This window comes from Xyrauchen texanus, chromosome 2 (genome assembly GCF_025860055.1).
Source record: "Xyrauchen texanus isolate HMW12.3.18 chromosome 2, RBS_HiC_50CHRs, whole genome shotgun sequence".
NCBI classification, from domain to species: domain Eukaryota; kingdom Metazoa; phylum Chordata; class Actinopteri; order Cypriniformes; family Catostomidae; genus Xyrauchen; species Xyrauchen texanus.
In genome coordinates, this window is record NC_068277.1 from 32,323,899 (window position 1) to 32,349,330 (window position 25,432).

The window sequence follows — 25,432 nt, forward strand, 5'->3', positions numbered from 1 at the left end:
ATATTATTCTGATATCATATACTTAGTATGTAAGTAAGTATAAGTAAGCCAAATATTTAAGCAACCAACCAAAATACATTCATTATATAAATATTTTGATTATTCAACTGTTCTATTGTGAGGGTCAATCTCAAGTCCAGGTCATCCCAAAATCAAATGAAAAAAATTACAATTATATTTTGCATAAAAAGAAGCCTATTTTAGGACCACTTAGATTTTTTCCATTGATATATTATGTTCATGACAATTAAGCACATTTCTGCCCAAACTATTATTACTGTAATGCAGTAATGAGAATTAGATTTATTTAATTTTAATGAAAATCAATGAAAAAAAATACATCTAAATTGACCAAAAGCAGATTCATTTTCTTAATGCAAGATATATTTGGGGGGACCAGGACAAATAGTGAAAAGAGCAAGTTAATTATTTTCCTTTAATTTAAATATTAAGTGGGCTGCTTGCAGTTCCAGACACAATTACAAGAAACCCCTTAGTTATAAATGTAAGGATATTGTCACCAAGTGGTTTTGTAACTTAAAGGGATAGTTCAACCAAAAATGTAAACTCTCTCATCATTTACTCACCCTCATACCATCCCAGATGTGAATAACATTCTTTCTTCTACAGAACACAAACAAAGATTTTAGAAGAATATTTCAGCTCTGTAGGTCCATACAATGCAAGTGAATGGTGATCAGATTTTGTTATTCCAATAATCACATAAAGGAAACATAAAAGTAATCCATATGATTCCAGTGGTTAAATCCATATCTTCAGAAGCAATATGATATGTGTGAGTGAAAACCAGATCAAATTGTAAGTCTCTAAATATGTTACTCTAAATCTCCACTTTCACTTTCAGGTGTGAAAGTGAAACTAAATAGGCACCCCATGTGGCTTTCAAATGTAAAAGTGAAAGTGGAGATTTAGAGTAAAACTTTTAGATTTTTTTTTAATATTTGGATTTGTTTCTCACCCACACCTATCATATCGCTTCTAAAGATATACTTTAATGTTTCCTTTATGTGATTTTTGGAGCTACAAAGGCCTAATCATCATTCGATTGCATTGTAAGGGCCAACAGAGATGAAATACTCTTCTAAAAATATTCATTTGTGTTCTGCTGAAGAAAGAAATTCATACACATCTGGGATGGCATGAGGGTGAGTAAATGATGAGAATATTATTTTTTTTTTAATCGCATTGAATTTTTTTGTGTGAACTATCCCTTTAAGGGGTTTCTTGCAACCGGCCGCTATGGCTTGAGGTTTTAAAGTTTCTAAATGTTCTTTACTGTGAAGGTACTATCTGTAATCTTACCTTCACTGCTAGAACTCTCTTCCCAAGCATGTGGTACGCTCTGTGAGGAGGAAAACACTTAAAATTAACGAGTTCACTTTAACATCTTATACACAGAAAAATAAAACATTTAAACAAAACCCTATGTTCAGGTTTTCGTTTAAGAGCAACCTGAGATCCATATCTATTTGCGTAGCAAGACACTTTTTATACATTTGTATTTATTTGCTGATTAACAGTGGCTTAATTGCTAAGAAAAGGAGCTCTGAGGGGGGTGTCCTGTCCTCATGATTAGTGTCAAATGCAGGTGAGGTCAACCCGGAGTCGGTCACCTGCGAAACCTCAGACATTCTGAGCTACGGAGCGTTATCAGCTCCGTTCCCGTTTCAGAGTGAGATCTCCCAGACAGGCCTCCTGTTACAGGTCGAATTATCGGCAAAACCGCAATTATTTAATTATGATCCTTGCTTCATTCCGAGCAGTGGATTTGGTTACTGCGGGAGTTGCCGAAGAGGAGTTGAGTTACAAAAACCCACGACATGGTCCATTCCACCAGATAATATACTATAACAACAGACAGCTGCAAAACGTGGATGAATTCAACAAGACGAGCACACTGTGTGTTTGACAGTGAAAGATGCAAGAGAGACAAAAGAACAGGGAAAGACTTATCAAGGAATAATATTTAATTATAAACCTCTGTATGTGGATGTGCATATGCATGCAGCAAACACATTTGTAATGGTTTGGGTTCGAGACTTTCTATGAGATTTATGTTAAATAGATGGCTGATCTGGTTACAGCTTCAACACCTCGTAACTCCGACGAGCCTTTAATTAATGTCGCTCTAAGTGACGCGACGGATAACTTCCCTCATTTAGGATGGAGACACTCGATCCCATCTCACCTCAGTGCCCTGTGTGGGTACACTTTACACTTAGGAAGATTCTGAGCCATAGATGATACAGAGATGTCCAGTGATACGTTTGCTTATGAGGTACACAGTGCTAAGATCTGGTTTTGGCCAATTTATAGAATGTGACTGAATGTCTCTGGAATTAGAGTCATCGCTATGCAGAAGACAACAATAATAAATTAACATGGATGGAAATCTTTGTTCCCAACAATCTATTGTTCTAGTGTTGAAGTCAACAATAGTTTAAGCCAAGTGATAGAGTATTTTCTTACCTACAAAGTCAAAGCGCAGTCTACGCAAACATTGAACTTGAGAAAGTTTTTTGGTTTCAATCATAACCCAATTTTGAGTTGTTAGAGAAGTGGTGTCAGCTCATATACACATTATAGTCAATAAAAGAGAAATTGATGATGCAAAGCGAACCTTCAAAGATAATACACAAAAATGTTTGCTTTTGTTCTTCCTACTTCACGTGTTAAACTGGAATATCTCATCTGTTCAGGGTCTGTAATGCTAATAAAAGTGATAAGGTGAAGTGTCACTGGATATAATACAGCTGTGAATCAGCATTCTCAATCCCAAAAATCATCTAATTAGTTTGTTCTCCATTTACAAATATAATCTGTGTAGTTATTTGGCACCTGCAATGGCTCCTGTGTGCACATTTTCCCTCAAAATTACTTTTCTTTAATTTTCTTATGTAATGAATGCCTACAGTATATTAGATGACCATTCTTTACTTATGTGGTTTTTAAAAAAATTGGCTTGGACAGTCCTCAGTTTTCATAATTTATAAACAACAACCCGGCCCTATTTTCAAAGTAAAATCTATCGAAACAAATTTGTTTGTTGAGAGTGTGAGGTCATGTTAGTTTTTCCAGAAAGAAAGTAGTTGAAGAGCCCTGTACTATAGGTTGCTTTGGGAAAAAGCATTTGCTATAAAACAAATTACTACTTAAAAATACAAACACAGCTAATGATGCTGTCTAAGTGGCCACTTCAGGACATCCTGGATATTCCTAAGCCCATTTACAAAATTAATCTATAGTCCTTGAACTTTGCGTCTGCTGAGTAGTCATGCAGAGATGACTTAAGAGTGACAGGCGCATGGTCAGAGTGAGCTGACATAGTGACGTGTGGTCCTGACCCCTGTAAACGTGTCCCTATTCTCTGTTTGTTATTTACACTCCAGAACCTGAGGTACGGAAAGCTCTGTCATGCAGTATTCATGGGCCTCTCGAAGACAGCCATACCATGCATACACATTTGCAGACGAACACAACCACACAAACAGGTTTCGATTACAGCGGCCAATGCAGACCAGACAGTTCTCCCTGTCTCTTTCTCCCTGCCATCTAACCTGAGATGACCAGATGATCGCCTCACCTAAAGGAGGGCACAGAAAGAAAGAAGGCCTAGATGGAAAAGGGGGAACTCTGGGCTTATTCTGAATCAACAAATAGTGTGAGCCATCTACGTCAGTGGTGGGTTGCAGGTCTGTTCTGTTCTGAGTCATTAACAGCAGGGAAAATGCAGATAATAAAATATAATCATATAAATCAAGCATAGTACGGCTAACAAATAAAAGGCTTAAAAGTCAAATGTTTTTTTGATTTATAAGTGGTATTTTGCAGCAAATGCATCTGCCACTTGAAAGGAAGGGGCAAAATTAGGTAGATGCAAACATGGACAGTAATAAAAATTAGACATAGTTATCTTTAAATATATACAGTATATATATAAAATACAAAATATTCAGATAATTAAAATGCATTACATTCTTGTGGCAGAAGAGTAAATCATTGATAAGACAATACAAAAAGCTGCTTTAGAATACAATGTATTGTTTACTACCATATTATTGATCATAAGCCAATCATTGACACACAGTTCACAGCAATCCATTTCACAAGTGACTTTGTCAATCAGATTTATTATGAGGGCTTGTTTAAGGACCCATCAATGTACACCTGCGTCAGACATGCTTGTGTAGCGTCTCGGGTGCGTTGCTTCATAAACATAAAAATTTTAGGTCATTGTGTCAAATTCTATATATAGTTTAATACTTAGATCACTTCTTTGGGGGGTCTTTGGGGTGCTGCGTAATAAGGAACGCATTGCGATTAATTGCGTTATTCATAATTTTTTATAAAATTAATCACAGTGAATTAATGCATTAAATCGACAGCCCTAATATATATATATATTATTTTTTAAATGTGCACAAGCGTGAGAAAGGGTTATCAACTCATAATACTTCAACACAACATCGAGGGGTTCAAGTTAGCTGAACGCCCTAAAGAATTTTTTTTATTATTTATTCTCAAGGAAAAGCAATTTAAGTGAATACCCATGGCACCATCCTGCAAGCAGCCAGATGGTCACAACGGTGTGTGTTTTGCATAAAGGAGAGTGTGTGTGTGTATGTGAGCAAGTGTAGTAGAGGTGATAGAGGACAGTTGTGGAGATGGATGGTAGAATGAACAAAATGTCCATACAAGCCACAGCAGAGATTATATTGCACAACATTTCACCTGCTGCTACCTGTACTGCACTGTAGCTGTCAGTCTGAGCAGGAAACATATTGACAGTGAATGTTACCTTGCTCTATCATGAATATGCACTGAAAGCCATATTAAAAAACATCATACACATTTCTAGAATTAACATTTAAAATGTATCCATCTTTGTTGCCTTTTGAGAGTGTGCATTAGGCCTCATTCATGAAACATGAGCAGAACAATGTTTTGTAGAAATTGTTCGTAAAGCCATTCAGACATAAATTCTCGGATTCATCAAATGTTAGTTATACGAACCAAATTTACACCTGCTCCTGACCACATGTACTGTAAATCATGTGTAAGAAATCCAAACATTGTGTTCTTTCACACAAACTGCCATGACTACATTTTGATAGAAGTGAAATTTATTAAGAAATGAAAAATAACAAATAATTAAAAACCTATAATAATAATAATAATAATAATAAACAAAAAGGTGGTTAGTTGTTTACTTTTTAAACCATATACTTAATCAAAAATGTTTCTTTGATGCTTGCATTTACTTCTACAAAGTGTATTTTATGAACTCTGCTAAATACATTTCATATAGTTTTTTAAATCTTGGCATGGTGCAAAACAAGTCATGGGAAGATGTGGCTTTTGCTTCTTTTTCTCAAAAAAATATATGCCCTTTACATAATGTGACTGGTTGGACAGTTTCTTCATTTGATTTGAGCTCTATAATTTAGGTTTCACTAATTCAGTAAAGGCAACAATAAATCATATTCAGTTGATAATGTATGGTCAATGTTAATGTTGTTAGACCTATAAATAGGTTCATTATATGGGCGGCTATGGCTCAGGTGGTAGAGCGGTCGGCTGTAGGGTTGGCGGTTCGATTCCCGGCTCACACGACTCCACATGCCGAAGTGTCCTTGGGCAAGACACTGAACCCTAAGTTGCTCCCAATGGCAGGCTAGCGCCTTGCATGGCAGCTCTGCCATCATTGGTGTATGAGTGTGATTGGGACACAGTGTAAAGCGCTTTGATAACCTTTAAGGTTAAAAAAAGCGCTATATAAGTGCAGACCATTTATATATATATATATATATATATATATATATATATATATATATATATATATTATTACTTAACTTTACCACTTCAAAAAGAAAAAAGCAAGGTTAGAATTAAGGGATCAATGCAAAATTCAGCAGTTTCTTTTGTTTGAAGAGAAAAAAAAAATATTCTAGGCAAACACATTTAGAGCTGAGCTTGTCAGACTGCATTATTGTTTGGGTTGCATTATTAGCTTTTTAAAATGGTCAAACAATTTCCTGTACGAGATGGTCAAACAATTTCCAGGGGCTGTACGAGATGTTTCACTCATACTGTCCGAAGAGCATCTGCATTATTCTGCAGCAACACAGAGCTTTGTGAAACAGTCACTAGGTTAAAGAAAGTAAATGGGAAGATTTGTGAGTATGGGTTTGATGACCTTGTCCTGTCCTGGCACTGTATGCTTTGAGTTGTTCTGTATAATTTGGACACAGAAAGTATGGTCACAAAGAGTCACTTAAACTTCCTAGTGCAAAATCTATTTTGTCCTTTACTCAAATTTCTCAAGAGATTTAATGAATGAATATACTGAGAGGGTGTTGAATGATGTCTGAAAACATGTGAGGCCGGCATAAAATAAATCAGAGTACGAGTGAAGACACCAAAGCATTATGTTTTTCCAGTTACATTTATGGTATAATTCTTCCTTTTTTTTTGCTCTAGTTAAAGGCTAGATTGTACCCTAAAGGGTACAGAAGGCCTTTGAAGAGACTGACCACAATGGTCTAATTAACATCTCAATGTAAAAATCACAAGCACAGCACTCACTTGTAAACTGTTCCTCCATTTCCATGGCCAAGCTGCTCCTGGTACTGGAGGTCATGTTCATTTATCTAAATGAACAGAAAGAAAAGATGGACTGTAGTTATCCAAGGAGAGCAGAATTTTTGTTTATACTTCTAAATAATCTAAACCATCTTCAAGGAGTTTGATTGTGCTTGAAAACGTTCCTGAGTATTTCTTTCTGTGGGTAGATATATTAATGCATTCATTCCAATGTTTTTAATGAGATTGAGCCATTGTAACTGTTCAATTGCCACTGCTGCAGCTTAATTTCTAATCTTTTGTTCAATAAATTTTTACAATTGTACAGTTAACTGAACTGAGCAGATTAATTCATTGAGAGAATGGCAGAGAGCGAGACAGGACACAGAACTACCAAAAGTGGAGGAAAAAACTAGTGAGGCCACACACACAAAAAATTGGACACCACATTATAAGGTCATTTTAAGTTTGACAGCGTACGGAGAGGAGGATCAATGCAACATTTGCTGTTTAATTTATAAAAAGACAGCTGAGAGGGAGGGCAAATTTAATGATGACTTGTTTGCCTGCACTGTCTTGTTTGACTTTGATAAAAGCTGTCAAAAAGGTAATATGATATGGGCCCTTCAGACACCAAGTTTGTTCTCCTATGCTGTCAGTATTAGGGCCATCAGAATGGCCTCTATTGTTCTTTCACTATTGAAACATAAGAGTGAGTAAAAGTTTTATATTAAACTATTATTTATATTGTCAAGCCAGTTCTCACCTCCTCCTTTCCATTAATCCCTTTACACCCAGATATTTTCTTTTTTTTTTAAGAAAAGGAGGGAATTTTTTTGTGGTAATCAACATTATGCTACAAATGCTGTTGATTAAGCTTAACTTGTATTGAACCCATAAAACTCCTTTAACTTGCCTATTAACGTGTAAAAACTTGCTGCATGCATATAGAAATAAATTTACAGCATGCATGATCACAAGGGTGTATAACTCCAGTATTTTACAACAGCTTTGAACCTGGCTCATCTGATCAGAATTTAGAGCCAGAACAATCCATTTTATAAAGGTTGTTTGTTTGTGGATAAATAGGTTATGATTTGGTTCTTGTGATGGCAAATGTGAATGGTTTGGCGTCAATATGTGCTTTTGTTATTGAAGGGTAAGTGTTTCCCCTCGTGAACTGGAGTTGATATGATGTCAATGTTTTCCTGTCAGGAATCACCCTGACTGCACGGGCCCAAAGCAGGACCTTAGATTAGGCTCAAGTGAGGCAGAGAGACAGGAAGAGACAGGGAGAGTGTGTGTATCTGCTAGGGCTCCATTAACTGCGCATGTTACAGGTGTCACAGGGGACATGACTCTCTTAATTGTCTATCTGACACACTCTGGTTGACAGACTGGCCTACTGGGGGCCTGTAAAGTGGGGGACAGAAGGAGACAGGGATGGGGAAGAGGGGTGGACAGCAAAAGGACAACTAGATCCAGCTCTGATTGATAAAGATCTCAACCATACCACAGAGAAAGGGTCACTGAACAGTCCTTTAAGAGCAATCAATAGACGCTTTCTCACATTCACACAGAGAGTCAAATAAAATGGTCTAAGTGCTATCAAGCATCAACTGTTTGAATGGTGACAGTATTTCTTACAAGATAATAAGTTAGGACACACTGATGGAAATACAGCTATTGAACAATTATAGGTGAAGTGTGTTTGAGTGTACATGTTTATACTACATTGTGGGGACCAAAAGTCCTCTCAAGGATAGTAAAACCTGAGATCACCTACACTGTGGGGCCCAGCCAATGGTCCCTACGAAGGAAATGGCTTAGTAAATGATGTTTTTTTTTTTTATTTATTTTTTTTTTATGTAAAAATGCAAAAAGGTTTCTGTGAGGGTTAGGGGATAGAAATTATCGTTAGATCTGTATAAAATCCATAAAATGCTTGGAAGTCTATGGAGAGTCCCCACAATGATATAAAACAAGTTTGTGTGTGTGAGGGCTACTGTACCTGTCCGTTTGTCAAAATCTTCTTAAGCTCAGCTGAAGACTTTTTTAAACTGGTAAAGAGAAATGAAAATAATAATATAAATATAATTAATATTATTATGCAACAAAACTCAACAGTGCTATGTAAAATCCAATTGTTAAAAATTATAATTTATTAATTGTTAACAGTGGGCAGTTACTTTCAACACCCCACTTTTCTTTTTTGTGCTTCCCAAAGGAGAAAGGGCCAAACTGTTCCTAGCATGATAAATAACAGTACCAGTAGCATTGCTGTTCAGAACGGTACGATTACAAACCATTCACCATGAATGTTTCAGCACGTTCTTAGGACAAGAGATCTACACTGGTGGAGAACGCCTATAGTGATGTGGCGACTTGCAAATGGTCAGATGCCCAGTTAGTGCCAACGAGCCAACAGAAAGGCAGGATAGACTGCCTTAACTGATAGGTCGAATTGCAAAAAACTGGCTTTCGTCAAATTTTAGGAATATACAAGCACGTAGATGGACATCTATGACAAGTCTCAAAAAAGTACATGGGGTCTTTAGATAAGAAATCTACAAAGAGAGCTCATTTTGTTGGTAGGTACTGAATGGTCTGTGAATGTACTCTGTGAATAAAAAATTTTTGACAGTCCAAAATCCATATTTAGGGTGCATCAAATAAATCCACACAACTCCAGTCGACAAATAAAGTTCTTCTGAAGGCAAATGATTGATCCTTTTTTAGAAATACTTACATACATTTTAACCACATATGTTCACTTCCGTAGATCTCTGTGAGACGCGCTCATGAGAGGGATGACGTAAGCTCGTTGGTAAGGTCACGCGTGGAGGAGGAGGAGGAGGAGGACGACGTAGGAAGCACCGCATTGTTTACAAGAGGAGCGCTGTACAAAAGTTTAATTTTCTTTGCTGTAGATTTGTATAAGTGTATTGTTCAAAATGGTTATTTGGTGTGTGTTTCCTGGATGCTTCAACCTTCAGAAACCCCAAAGAAATGGTTTGCATTTACTACATGTGCACCACCGTGTCTCCATAGATCTCTGCCTCCCCAAGACTTGTGACTGTGTTGCTGCTACAGCCTCCTCCATCTCCCTCAGTTCCTCATTGGTGTATTTGGTCTAAAATAGGTAGGGTTGTGCGAAAAACTCCATCTCGTCTTCTCTTCTAAAATTTAAATCCTCTGACATAGTGTTTGAAATTGTTTTGGACTGTTTTGGTTTGTGAAGGGCGCTTGGTCTGTGGTCTGTGCACGTTTTCCTTGTAAAAAATTACATGCTTCCTGCCTCCTCCCGTGTGACCTTACCAACAAGCTTACGTCATCCCTCTCATGAGCGCATCTCACAGAGATGTACGGAAGCAAACATCTGTAGTTAAAAAGAATATAAATATAGTTTCTAAAAAGAATCAATCATTTGGGTTCCGAAGAACCTTATTTGTCGACTGGAGTCATGTGGATTATTTTGATGCATTTTGGACCGTCAAAAAATGTATTCACATTTAGTCCATTCACTTGCATTGTGTAAAGGAAGAGGAATGAAATTAAATACTAAAAATCTTAAATTATTTTTTGATGAACTCAGCATCAATCATTTTTACAAAACTAAAACGCAACAATGGCTACATCAAGGACCTGTTAATATCTTTATTTCTAATTGTGAATTAAAAATTTTAACAAACAATTGCAATAAAATTAATATTATTATTATATAAGTAAAAATAGTAAAACAAATTTAAGTAAACTTTTTATTGACAAACAGAAGAGAGGGGAAAGGAAATGGAGTGGTGGTGGCTTAGTGGGCTAAAGCACTGAACTGGTAAGCAGAACGTAGACGGTTCGATCCCCACAGCCACCACCATTGCGTCCTTGAGCAAGACACTTAACTCCAGGTTGTTCTGGGGGGATTGTCCCTGTAATAAGGGCACTGTAAGTCGCTTTGGATAAAAGGATCTGCCAAATGCATAAATGTAAATGTAAATTATTGGAACAAGAGAGAGAGGAGAGAGAGACAGAGAAAAAGAGGAGAGAATGGGATTGGGGCATGCCACAGTCATCTTTCAAAGTAATAAACCCAATAAATTCAGTAACTTCTGCATGACAAGCACAAGGATACCAGAAAGTGTAGCAACATAATTATCTGATGAGCACTTTTTAATGGAGCAAAATTCCACCCAAAGGTATTACATTGGTCATTTTAAACAGAATTTCATCCATCTAGAAAAGTGGCCCCACATCAAAAGGGCCATTTTGTCACCTTTAAAGACCAAATAAAATGTTTTGTTGAGTAATTTTTAACAAAAAATAAAAGCCTCACATTTCTGCATTTAAAACCACTGATATGAATTCCCCATAGATTTCCATTGTGATGCATTACTATAAAAATATTTTTTTATTAATTCTACAAACTGACAGAAGAGTAAAAGTACTTTCTGTGGTAATCCACAGAATAACTTTTCCTTCTGCTCCCTCCTCTCAATGAGGGCACACATGATCTGGGCTCACTTACCTATCATTGGACAGGGAATCTGCCGCAGAGGAGCTCCTGCCACTCGAGGATTCAGGCCGCGTGTTCACCTGCGGGCAAACAAAGACAATCAGAACCCTGTGCTAATTAACCTGTGATTCTACAGCAACTGCCTGGTTTGGCCACAAGGTTAATTGGCTTTTGTGGGGGAGACAAAGAGAAATAAAGTGAGAGAGTGAGAGGCTTGATGAAAGGGGTCACTTCATCTATCAGGCTAAATTAAATATAACTCTGGGAACATCCTTAGGTAAAAAAGAAAAAACGAATCAACATTACGTCCTTTATTTGTCATTTAACAGGATTCTTGAGACTGTTTATTGTAAGAGCCACTCTGATGGATCGCAGAGGGAGAATGAAAAGGAAAAAAAACTCATAGAGTCACTATTCAAATAAGTAGATTAATTGAGGTCTGTAGGTCGCATAGTGTAGTGCAGTAAAGCAGCTATTCTTTTCTTAATTAGTGTCTATGAAGACCTCATTTAGATCAGTTTAGCAGTTTTTTTTTACCCTTTTCAAGCCAATTAATTCTGAATTAAAACAAAACAAGATTACAATGTTCTGTGTCATTCTATCTAGGTAAACCAATTTTGTTAACAAGGCAAACAAACAAATTTTTTAGGATTCAAATGTGACTTACTCTGAGACAGAGAGACACATGTATTTAATCGTCCAATTTAGAATTTTATTTTTATTTTTTTAACTAAATGAGTCAGAACACATATACAGCAGAACATCTCAGCAGATAAAAACACAACGAAAGGCAGAGAGGGGGTAGAGAGACAGAAAGAATGAGAAAGAGTCTTACACAGTGGTACACAGCATAACCAATTCATGCCCATCTCTGCTGAAACAATCATTGTGACACATACCTTCAGGCCGTGTATGTTCCGGATCCCTGGGGTCTTGCCGGCTGAAAAAGAAAATTGACTAGATTGTAGATCACGTGAGTCCAGAGAAAGAGCAACACAAGCAGAATGTATGAAGTGGAGACATTACAATTGAGCTCAGGAAGCTTACAAATGTTGTATAGTAAAAAGGTATGTGCATGTGTCGGTATTCTGAAGTCATTTACTCTAGTAAATCAAACACATTTCACTCACAGAAGTCATTGAGAGAAGTGGGCTTCACAAACGTGTGTGTGGTATGGCTGAGTACGCAGGTTTAAACTGTGATCTAGGATCTAGGTAAGCCTCAGGCAGGTTGTTGCAGCGTTAAACTGTAATTTGGACCAGCACACTAACACACACACACACACACACACACACACACACACACTTCACAAACCTCGTGGAAATATCTGTAATGGCTCAGGTAACAGTCCATTGATCCGTTGCTCCATCACTGTGTTGCAGTACTGCAGAAAATACAGTGGAACAAACACTTATGAAACTCTTAAAAACACGCACTATAGCATATCAAAATATCATGCACAGAATCAATAATAATAATAATAATACATTTAATTTGATTAGCACCTTTCATACTATATTGCTTTGTCTAAGTCTTTCAGAAGTCCAAATGAGTACTTAAGGCAATCTTACATCAAAAACACTCTTGTAATTGTGAGAGAAAAGGAAAATGATTCAGGCTCCCTGCTCAGGTAATGCTTCTGAACCACCAGTCAGCCTGTGCATCAATTAATCTGTTGTAATGGCTTCAAGGCGCATCCCAATCAAATGTGGAAGAGATGATATCATCATAATATTTGTATATTGAATTGTGATTGGTCATCTTTCTTACCTCTTTTTGAATACTGAATTGAACTTGTTCAAAAAAGCACATCTATCTAATGTTTACAAGAATGATGACAAGGCTGTGAGGGACAGTCTCTTCAATGGTTGTACTGTTTTTTAAAGTCTTTTGGATCATTCTGCATACAAAACATTGAAAAACACATCCTTCCATAAAAAATTTAATAGATAAAAAACTTAAGAAATCATGAATTGTGGAAAATTAGATGTGATCTAATAGCTTTGTACAGATTTGTACAATGCATGTCATTGAAGTCTATCCCTCACAGCCTCATTTTTATTCCCATCAAAATGTAAAGATGGCGTTACTGTGAATAAGGAATTGCATACTGATGTTACTGTGAATAAGGAATTGCATACTGATTTAACCATTTATTGCCACCATTACACAGCAAAGACAGTGCTGCGTTTTGTGTGGTTTCTCATAAAAATCCAACAGAAAACATGTGGCTCTGATGTGGCACTTCATACACCTGGAACCACAGGTAAAAACCAGTGGCGGGCCTTGCATTAAACTCTTAGGCCTTCAGTATGTTTCATGCATTAAGAAAACAAAGTTTCCCAATGAATAAGACATGCTATGCCTTTGGACATCATACATTATTTCACAGCTAACTAACAATATGGATTTACATTTTAAAAACACGTCCACGCATGAAAGACAAAATGTAAAATGACACTTAATGCTCAAGCAAGCCTAGTTTTAACAGCAGCATGACTGTTTTGTGAAATGAATGTCTCCCGAACAGACTTTCAAACGTCATCATTTTTCATAGGAATATACCAAGGAGGTCTATAATACCTGGATAAATCTATCAAATAATATTTGCGATTTAAATGTTGCTTGCAATAAATTATGCTGCTATCCATTCAAGTTGGATATGGGATATTCCTACATGATATCTCAGACCATAAATGCATTCCATACCCCGATATTCGGAAGATGACATTTAAGGAAACAAAACTGCAAAACTCCCGTTAGCTTAGCAGAGGTTTGACTGTCATTAGAGATATCTCCTTGCAACACAACCGATAAACAATGCTGCAGCGCTAGCATTTGTGCTTCAGGTGTACGATTATCAAAAGAGATTATAAAGTTTTATACACCTGTTTCTGCAGGCGTTTGTTAAACAAGCTTTAATATCATGTAATGTGGAAACAAACTAATTTATCGATATTAAAGTGAATGTTTATCAATTACTTTGTATATCTCTCAGAGTGTCGACATGTTTGTGTGACATCATGCCCCTGCATCTCGGCGAAATCAGAGTTGAGAATTTCTGCACAAACCAACCAGTTGCATTCTATTGCACTTTTCCTATTAGGAAGTTGTAAAATCCAACTTTCCAAGTTTAATGGAACGCAGCACTATTTTTCAAAACTTGATCCAACACTAATTTACACTTAGAAAACTCCTGATGTTGCTATAACGATGCAAAAAGCACTTATCAAATTTCTTGAAGTGAAAATCAATCCTCCTCTCCTGTTTAATAAATTAAGAAATCACACCGTCATGCAGAACATCTCATGGTTTTAAATCCATAAGGATCTCTTTCTCAAAGGCAATAGCGGCAGTAATGACAGTCAACTCGTCAGCAAGATCTCGTGCTCTTCGCTTTCAATTTACATCACTTAAACCGTGATTGCGTCACTCAAGGCCAGCTAGAAGACTCATCCAGGACATATCCTAAAGATCACACCCACCAAGAACAAATAAATCAATCTGATTGCCTGATGAATCTGCCAATCTGACTTTAGCTGCCCATTCATTTGCACTGTTGAGGGATTCTGTGGAAATTCTGAAGGCCTGACGGGGTGGAACTCAGACTCATGGTCCTTTCAGACCAGAGGCATCAAAAGCGTCAAATCGACCTGAAGTAATTAATTTTCTATGGCAGCCAGCGTCTTTCGGCGGCGAGAAGTGGCGTTCAAGAGAAGTTCAAGTGCAGGCAACATTATGGTAATGAGCTTTGACGCGGTTCGGCGGCAACCTATTGGAGTATAAAAGTGATCCGCTCTAGCAAAGTCTAGAGAACTCAACAGTGTAAATTTTGGTTCCCACCAAACAATAGTTCCAAAGACAAAATGGAGGAGAAACTGATTATAGCCGTGGCGGGTTTACCCGTAATATATGATCTGTCCCTTTTTTCTTACAGGGATACATATATATATATATATATATATATATATATATATATATATATATATATATATATATATATATATATATATAGATATATAAAAATAAAAACAGTGGGCAAAGGTGTCTGGATTTGTTGGTGTGCCAGGTGAGTTGATGAAGTTGATATTATGGTTTATATAATATTATATAATAATATATTAAAAGATTTCATGAGGATATATGCTACTTGTGATATGTCGGCAAAAAGATACCGGTCGACATGTCTGGATGTTTTGCGGCCCCTTTAAATATAGTTCACAAAACCAAGCATTCTGGATGAACGTTGCCGCCTATTTCAACTACGTCAGAGCGTCCACGAATCTTTCATAGCGTTGTTGGCAGGGGAGCCAGAGCGGATTTTGACACTCTCGCCGCCTCTGGTCTGAACGTACGGTAACACACTGCTTCGGGCATGCGATTTGTGAAACAGTTGTCACACTTCGCTTAGAGGATAGGCATCAAGGAATAAATTCTGACTGGATAAAAGCAGAGAAGGCTTTGCTGGCCCTGAGAATTCGCCACTGGTTAAAAACTAAGCTAAGGGTTCACTCACCATGCGGCCGAGAGCGAACCACATTATAGCGACCACAAGGAGGTTAACCCAATGTGACTCTACCCACTCTAGTAACCAGGCCAAATGGTTGCATAGGAAGCCTGACTGGAGTCACTCAGCACGCCCTGGATTCGAACTTGCAACTCCAGGTGTGGTAGTCAGCGTCTTTACTTGCTGAGCTACCCAGGCCCCCTCTTAATAAAATGTTTTAAACGGACACTGCGACCTAACGTTAGAACTACAAAACAGACCTAACACAAGAAGCACATGATTGCCAGATCACCACTTCATAGCCTCAAACTATCCAGAAACAATAATTTTAGTATCTATGACCTAGTATCAATAACATAGATCTTTAATAAACATACTGCATTAACTCGCCTTTACTGGAATATAAAACCCATGCGTATCTCCGTGCGAATGAACATCTCTGTCACATTGTTGTAAAAGTCACCCACTTGTTGAAGTGTGACTAAAGGAAAGAGCTTCTGATGTGTCATTATAATGTCATACATTATGTCATGACCCCTTTTAACACTATTCTTTTGCTGCCTTCCAAGCACTGGTATTTCTTAAAAAAAATACAAATAAAATGTATACTATCACTTTTTTTTTCCTTTAATTAGTCTATGCCATTATTAATTAATTGAACTTTCACCAATCTAGATCCAATTTCAAATGAAATGCATTTTATAACCCATATATACACAATAATTACTGTGCAATTACTTGTTACAGTCCTTAAGTACATAAACCTATGACAAACTGAACATTTCCAGCAGATTCGTCTTATGTAATATTGACTACAGGACTGTTTAAGACTAATAGTAGACTGGATATGACAGAAATACACAACAATGTGACCCCTAATATAAACAGAGTAAGCATGCAATTTATATTTTCCTCTAGCACTTCTGCTGATTCTGTCCCAAAAATATTCAACTGCATTCTCTTTTTGACACACGTACATACACACACACACACACACTGATCCCCAGCATCCTTCCAAAAGAACATTCAATTGATGTTTCAGTTAACAGAACCATCTGGTTGCCCAACCCCTTCTCTCAGTCCAGCACGAGACCTTTGTGCCCAAACACAGAGCCCCCATCACACACAATAAGGCCATTAAAAACCACAGACCCAGATGGACAAGAGAGGAGGGGAGAGTGCAAGTGTTTGAGTGAAACACAGAAACACAGAGAGCGAGAGACAAAGACAGAACAAGACAAAGGTCAAAAGCAAGGCTAACTGCGGGCCCGGCGGTATAGTGCTGTCTCTCCACTGCGTGTGAATGCATGATGAATCCACAGGGGCATGCATGAGGACATGCAGAGGAAGCAGTGTTAGAGCAGCTGTTATTAAATACCCTATTTATCACTGTCACCTCTCTGCACTGCCTGCAGGCGCTGAAACCATGTAGCTCTACCAAAACACACACACCTTTAATTTTCCACTCGGCTGCTTTATCGATTAGGGCTGCAATTACCTAACTAATCTGTAACAGTGTATTAAAAGAAAGCTCCCTTTGTTGGACAATAACTAAAGGCAGTTTGATCACAGGAAGGCAGCTTGAGAGCTAGAGGGAACAGAGGAGTCGGACCTGCGCTCTGTTGGACCCCAATCATTAACAAACCCAGAGTAAAGTGCTCCGTAATTAGCTGGCCCACCCTGGAAGATCAGCACCTGTGAGTGTGTGTTAGTGAGTCATTAGGCTACACCTGACATGGGTCAGTCTTTAACTTTGAACTAACATCCTTTTCCTCCATACTGGAAGAACTGACATTCCTTCAGTCCTTGAGGGTTCACTGGGGACCCCGAACATCTCAGTGATCATTTATGTACAGAGTTAAAACTCTGTTAGAGTTAAAAAGGGTGCAGTCAAGACAGTTTGAAGGTCAGATTCCACTAGAGAGTTCAGTGTATTAGCGTACGCACCTGTAAAGCAAGAAGTCATCTCCTAATTCCTATTAACGCTACAGAATAGTAGATCCTGTCACATGGAATTAAATGAAGCAAATTCATAAAGGTCTCCACAGAGACCACAGAGCCAGCAAGGCAATATGACCACAATGACTGGTTAAAAGTACACGCAAACTCCCCAACATGTTATACGCATATTAAATTCCGCCTTTCTCAGCAGCTTGCGCTCTCCCCAGAGGAGCTGACGGCATCGTGGGAGGAAAAACTAATTTTCAGAAAAAGTGGACTCAGTTGTGCTGTTAACCAAAATACGATGGAGAGGCAATCTGCAATACACCATAATATTCACTGTCAGAGTGATATGGTTTCAAAGACTTTATTTGTGATCACATATTCCTTAAGAGTCTCTCTGCTTTCAAGCATTATTGCAGACCGTTGGGATAACAAATGAGAATACTCACATTACCTCACATCTCTCCAATGTCAGAATCTGCATTTCAAAATCAGCTGTCATCGAAAAGCTACACTACCCACACAGAATTAATCAAGGCTGAAAAAAAGTTGAATTACACTCAGGGATGGCAGGACACCCCAGAGACATCATTGTCAGTGTGTCACCTTCTGGCCTAATCTGGCTAATGATGGTAATGGCCTTGAGACGAACAACATTGATAAAGCATCTCTAAAAATAAATAAATAAATATAAAAAAAGTGACTTCATTTCCTGCAGACGCAGAGGCAGTGGTTTTGAAGCCTATGGCTACTGTAGAGTCATTGAGAGCTGATGGGGGGTAAAAGACAACACCAGCTGAAAGTGGATTTTGAAAAATTCCTCTCCTCAGGAGGGCGATGTTTCTAATGAGGCGAAACTTTAAGTATTGAATAATAAATAATAAAAGTTGATAGTTCATTTAGCTTCCACTGTACTTCACAGGGGGAAAACTATTATGAGTCATTAAACTTGGTGTCCACAATGTAAGCAGTAAGTATTGAAAAACACTTTTACAGTGGTCTTGAAAGAGAAACATTAACAACAATAAACAAAGAGCCAAGAGAGAGAAAGGAAGAGAAACAAGATTAGTTAACAATATTACTTGAAAATGAAGACTTTTAATAGGTGTCATTGAGAACATCAGGTAGGAGTTTATGACAGCATCTATTCTTAAAATATTCATTCAATGGTGGTGAAACAAATCTTTGGAACGTTTTCAATTCGTACCTGGCTCACAGGGGAAGGCCATTGCCTGAGTCAACACAAAAGTAATGAAGAAAAAAAGAGAAATTAAATAATAAAGTTTTCCCTTTGCTTATCTTGCTTGGATAACACCAGTATAATTTTAAAAGAGACCACATCTTGCTCTGGAAACATCAAGGAAATATGTAGCTAGTTGTCATCTTCATCAAACAACAAAGTATAATTAAAACGTTTTCTCCAAGTTTTAGGTACTTCTCCCCAGGACTAGTACTTCTGTCACTTTCGCACATTTAAGGGGGATTTTTAGCTCCTACTCCAGAGGAGGTGTTGCAGCCTGTGATTGGTCAAAAACCTATGATGCCCAAATAGCCTTGAGAATCTCAGGAGTAGGGATGCACTGATCCGATACCTGGATCGGTATCGGCTCCGATACGGAAGCTTTTACATGGATCGGGTATCAGCCCGACTAGCCCGATCCAAATCTGATACTGTGCGTTAGTCATGTTCATTACTGTTAAGCTCCAAAAATGACATAAAAGCATCATAAAAACACAATTCAAGTAGTTCATATGACTCGTGCATTTTATTCAAAGCCACTTGAAGACGTGCAATAGCTCTGTGAATCACAAAAGGCGGCTGTGTTTATTAAGTAAATATTAGGGCTGTCGATTTAACGTGTTAATTCAATGCGATAATATTTTTAATGAAAAATAACGCGATAAAAAATTGAACACAATTAATCACAATGCCCCCGGATTGTAATAAGGAAGATTCCAGAGAAATGCAAGCTTGTAGTACCACCGGTTTACTCCAGAGGGCAGTAATTGAAATTTCAGCTGTGTGGCAACGCGCAGTTTATACAGTGAAGAAAACAACAATTCAGCAGACACAAGGGACCTCAAGATGTGTTCTAAGTATTAAACTATATTTAACTTGACACAGTGACCTAAAACATTTATGTTTATGACGCAACGCACCAGAGACGCTACACAAGCATGTCTGATGCAGGTATAAATTGACGCTCTGTTGAAACAAACTCATGCATAGGCTGGTGATGCACTCGTGGCTATTTTTAGCCTCCACGGCGGTGTGCAATAATCTCAGATGAAGATGCTCAATAGTTCGGTTCACTTCTATGCATTTAGAATGGCACTGGAGGTGCATTTGACCAAAATCTGAATAAGAAGCTAATAAAACTACTGTGAACTTGCCTACAAACTGACACTTACAGGACTTCCTTGTGAGTTCAGAATGTCAAAATAAAAGCGTGAGGGTTTAAAAAGCGCATGATCTAACCTTTTGATACACAATTTCGCAGCATTAATTAATGTTAACAAATTATACATCTTTTCAAAGGGTTCAACATTGATATCCGATCTCTGTTTCATGATAGCAATGCTCCAGAAACATAAATTTAGTTATTTGTGCCAGGAGTACAAATGAAACATGCAATATCAAAACAGGACTTCATACATTTGTTATGAAAAGCGATAGCAAGAAGAATCCAGTTCGCCACACTTGGGTCAATTGTCCATGACAAGCGTTCATTGAAAAACATCCAACAGCACTTTTTTTTCTATAAATCTGAGAAATATTGATATATTCTCATTATTATTTACATGATCTCTCCTGAAAGAATTACCCTTCGTCATCGTTCTTCAACAAATTATGCAATCTGAGCAGCATTCATGTTGTAAAACTATATTATCTTATATATTAGAGTGTCATAAACAAAATGAGCCCATCTCCAAAGACTATTTTGTAAAATGCTGCGTAGTTTTATTCATAATAGCCAAGCAGTGCGGTCAGATTTTGTGTCGTCTTGAAAGGGGGAGCCGTGATTTTACCCTGTATACCGGCAGCGATTTTACAGAGAAAAAAGCTTAAAGGAACCTCATTTTTTGTTAGATCATCTTCAAATTTGAAATGTAACTTCTTTAGACTTGTGGCTTTGAGAACATTGTATTTCTGGGTTGTCTTGGTATTTTATTATTGTTTTTTCAATTATAAAAACTAGAGAGGCACCGATCGACTGGCCAGGGACCGGAATTAGCCAATTTTCTACATGCTCGGCCGGACCGGTGACCGGCCGGTCAGCCTCACGTTTTTCCGATTCCATGCCGGTCAGTTTTGTTGCCAGCGGCGCAGGCAATAACGTCACAACCGCACGTAAACATGTCATTGGCGTGGAAGATCTTCACTGTGAGTGAAGAATGCATAAAGTTCGAAATGTGTAATAATTGTAAGGCCAAAGTAGACCGTGGGGGAACCACCACAATAACGTTCGGAACAACAAACCTACTTAGACATTTAAAACACCATCACCCAGCTGAAAATGCCCATTTAAAAAAGAAGCTAAAAAGTGAAAGCGGCTAAAGCTAGCCAGAGCTCAGAGACAGCCACAAGTCAGCAGCCTCTCCTATCAATCCTTGGTACGAGCAGCGAAAAGACCAAAGCAATTACGAGGACAATTATGGAATTCATGGCCCTGGATGATCAGCTGTTCTCCATAGTTGAGGATACATCTGATACATTTCCTCGATAAAGAGTAGGAGGTACTCTCCGACGTCGCGTCGGCCGAGTTGTTTAATCTCGTGTCACGTCACAGACGCAGCCTGTTATCTGTCAACATTTGGGTACACAAATCCGGGAGAGGGGAAGTGGGGTGCTGGACGGCAGAGGCAGGCTAAATACTATACAAATTGTGCCGTTGTGATTTAATGTGCTGAGTAACGTAATTTTTCCCATCGTGTCCGATATTAAAATCAGTGCGACACACATTGAAAAAGGCGTGGGCATTGTCGATATGGCTTTGGAATATGAAATTAAATTCTTCCATCCAGCTGTTGTTAAATGTACATGTATATTTTGTTTTTTTCACCGGAGCACCAGCTGAGTCTTCTCCTCCCATCTACTAGTGATGCTTGATTTAACATCCTGCGTCTACTACCTGCGCGGATATCAACAGCGCAAATGGGTTTTGGTTGCCAGGTTGAGGTCATAAATGATTTGTAATGTGTATGATGTGTCGATTGTGTGAGTAGGATGCGTTTCATTCAAGATCTGGCAACTGGACCACCTTGGAATAATATATTGATGTGATTATTCATATAACGTGGTATGGGCCATACAAATATTTTGAGAGTTGTTTAAGTGAGAGAAGATCCTGTACCTTAGTGCAGTTTGGGGGAAATTGTAATGTTTAATAATTAATTTTATTATGAAAATAAAATTTTGCATTGAAGAAAGGTAGATTTTGTTTGTATATGCGGTCAATAATAGTTCTTATAAAGAAAATCAGAAAAAATAGGTATCGGCAGGTCACACTTGCAAAAAATCGGAAATCGGAATCGGCCAAGAAAATTGCAATCGGTGCATCTCTAATAAAAACATGTCCAGCACAAAATATTTCCATTACTATAAACTTCAGCTTCTCTAGCTTTAAAAAATAACAACATATATTAATTCTGAAACTTAAGAAATCAAGCCCAAAGTTTCTTCTTTCAAAAACTACTACAATTCTGTCCATACTCCAAAGGGTCCAATAAATACAACCATTTAAGTTCAGGTACATCATTTTCATGGTTTGTGCCAAAAAGGGGGTGCATATCAACAGGTTAAATATATTACTGCTGTATTTAAAATTAAGTCAATAATAATAATATTAATAACAATGTATTATTATTATTACTATTGTTATCATTAGTATGTTTACAATTTATAACAATATTTAAGTTGAATGTGTTTGAAAAAATAACTGTGTGAATGAAAACTGAACTGATGTCTTACAACTAAATTGAACAAAAAAAGAGAGCTGATGTCCAGATACAAGTTGAAACATAAAAAAAAAAAAAAAAACATTTTTCTTTTCTACTGAACATTCCTTTTGATGGTAACTTCCATCAAAACGTCTTTTATAAGTCAATGAGTATTTCAGTACAGTAATTTATGTAGTCATAAAAGTATTTATTGTAAATATTGCATTGATAAATAGGTTTATAGTGCATTTTCAACATGCTGTCCACTAAATTCAGCATGTACCGCTCGTCTCATCTCTGTAACCTGAAGACACAGACTGCGTCTGAAAATGGGAATATGCTGCCTTTGAGGGCTGTATAAGGAAGTAAGATACAATAAGGTGCTTTTTTAACTGTTTCCTTAAGAGTTTCATTCATCCCAAAAGCTATCGTTTAAAACATTAACTGATTAGGCAGCTGCCTATGTTTTCTCATGCAGACAAAGTTCATATAAAACAGTTCTAACAAAAGTGCAGAATGTAGATTTGATAATGGCATCTTCTGTTGAATTTTCAGATTTTTTTGTTTCTATTGAATCGTGTGTGCCAATGAAGTCAGAAGAAAAATGATCGATACTCAATGACGTCACAATGGTGGTAACTTTTGTGAATGCGAATGCAACAGAGAAAAAGTCTCCTTGGGTATCCCACTACTCGTGAGAGTTCTCATCTAGAAAGTTACTAAAGGAAAAATCCAGGACTGTAGGTGGGAAAGGGCCTAGTAGCTCAGCTGGATTTTAACACCCAAACAACATGCATACTCACATACGACAGCATGGCTTTGAGTTCCTCATCACTGCGAACTGTGATTCGGTCCCCAACTTCATCCTCATCTGAAACGAAAGCATACACAACTAATCATTCAAGGGTGCAGGTGAACAGCTAGTCCCTAATAATTTATTTAAATTACCATTTTTATCACAAATTTTTTTACAATTTGGTAACATTTTCATTTGTTTGGTTACTTTCCTGCATGACAATCACCCCTTATAAGCATAATTATAGGGAAATCATAATAATGATATCACAAAAATGCTCCGATAGGCCACCTATCGGTATTAATGTGGCGTTTCACACGTGACAAGGCAAAGGGAAAACAGCGCAAGCTGTAAAACGGTCCTTATTATCGCTCATGGTGGCACGCATAGGCATCTCAGTAATAACGTGAGTTGCAAGATCCGGTGTAAATATCTCCCAATTAAACTGCGTAAACAAAAGTAGCACCTGTAGAGGCCAGAAACATGTGCTTTTTCTCCACTTTCTATTCATCTCTTGCCCTCATTAGAGAGTGTGTGTTCTGCTCCTTAAATCAAGAGAAAAGCTAACTTTTAATACAACCATCATACTAAATGAATAGGTGGGGAAGGAATTTATAATAATTATTTACACAATATCAAGATACCATAATCTAATGTATTATGTATAAAAAAATTAAATAAGGAATAATAATAATAATTATATGAAATAATGACAATGAATCAATAACCAAAAATGTCACATTGTTTATTTACACCTATGGGTTATCAGTGTCTTCAGTTTGACACAAAGCTTCATCTTAATATAGAGAATAATTTGTTAGCCTATACCGTTTTTTTGGTTTTTTTAAAGCATTTTTAAAAACATTTTATACTTTTTAAACTGTTTTTGTGAACAAAAAAAGGCAAAGTGATATTACTGGGAAGAGGAAAATTCAGTTAATAGTGACAGTATGCAGAAAGCTTTTATATAGCCAGTTATGGTGGATCCTTATAAAAGGTGAAATGATCGGGATCAGCCGATCAGGTGACAAGGAGATTAGTGATCGATATTGGCTGTAAAAATCCTGATCGGAGCATCCCTAACAAAAAGCACAAGAAAGTAGCTATATCAATCACAATTGTTTGTTGTTGTTGTTGCTGCTGCTGTTGTTTTATTACATAGGGAGGACTTTTGGATTTAGTGAAAGTAAATTACATATTTGAATCACAGTTAGTCAGCTCTTTATTTGAATCGAATGCAACTCCATTGCTTACATTCAAAAGCAGTGACTGTGGCTTCAGGCATGACATCCCTGATCGCGGCCTGTAAAACAAGAGACTCAATAAGAAGGAATACATTTGACTGACAGCTGTCAATCAGCACCAACATCTTCAAATCTATTCACAGAGGTCCCTGATATTATGACATCATCTATGAAGGGTTTCTCTCTGTGAGATATTACAGGAAGTTACATTGTAAATAAACGTTAAACATAATGTCACCAGCAAATCATTGAAGTTCAGATGTGATGGACAATCCACTAATGAGTCCATGTCCCCCACAGGTGTCTTTATCCGGATGACTATTCCTTCAGATTCCATGCTGCACAGGTGATTCAAAACAAGTAAAACCATAACAAACGCACAGAGACAATCATAATCTTGGCTTCCAGGGAAGATCTGCTCACACACACACACACACACACACACACATACACACACACAGCAGTTGTACTGCAGGCTAGGCGGCTAGCTGCTTAGTATTTCCCATATAGCTGAAGCGGCGAGTACTCCGGCTAAAACACGAGCGAAATTGTATTACATAAGCACTGAATGGATAATCTGACTGTTAACTGTGGATTTCATTAGTTTACTGACTGTCAACATTGAAAGTAAAGTAGAGGAAGTTTAGCGGAAGTGTTCCACCGTTTACCCGGAAACCGAGTTTCCATGTGACGCGTATAAAAGCCTCGCAGAGAAAGAAGAAAACAAAGTCAGGAAGACTTTCACTGCTTAATGAATTGTTTATATCTTTATTTATTTATTTAAGTTATATTTGTAGAGTGTCTGCGTTGATCCAAAGGAAGATGAAAATAATTTTTATTTAATTAATCTTAATATATTTCTGACCAAATTTCATAACCATAAATGCAGA

The 25,432-nt window shown here is 37.4% G+C and overlaps 1 protein-coding gene across 1 annotated transcript in view; it reads right to left on the reverse strand.

The window, feature by feature from the left end:
• The window catches only part of LOC127617170 (dual specificity mitogen-activated protein kinase kinase 5-like), a 63,114-nt gene extending 37,915 nt beyond the window's left edge, over window positions 1–25,199 (reverse strand). The window contains exons 1-9 of the mRNA XM_052089095.1: window positions 24,781–25,199; window positions 24,553–24,601; window positions 23,306–23,373; window positions 12,425–12,494; window positions 12,010–12,050; window positions 11,123–11,190; window positions 8,615–8,663; window positions 6,607–6,671; window positions 1,324–1,363 (exon numbers count right to left, since the gene is read on the reverse strand). Coding sequence (XP_051945055.1) covers window positions 1,324–1,363; window positions 6,607–6,671; window positions 8,615–8,663; window positions 11,123–11,190; window positions 12,010–12,050; window positions 12,425–12,494; window positions 23,306–23,373; window positions 24,553–24,601; window positions 24,781–24,912 — 582 coding nt within the window. The 5' untranslated portion in view covers window positions 24,913–25,199. The remainder of the gene's footprint in view (window positions 1–1,323; window positions 1,364–6,606; window positions 6,672–8,614; window positions 8,664–11,122; window positions 11,191–12,009; window positions 12,051–12,424; window positions 12,495–23,305; window positions 23,374–24,552; window positions 24,602–24,780) is intronic.
• Between the last annotated feature and the right edge of the window lie 233 nt (window positions 25,200–25,432).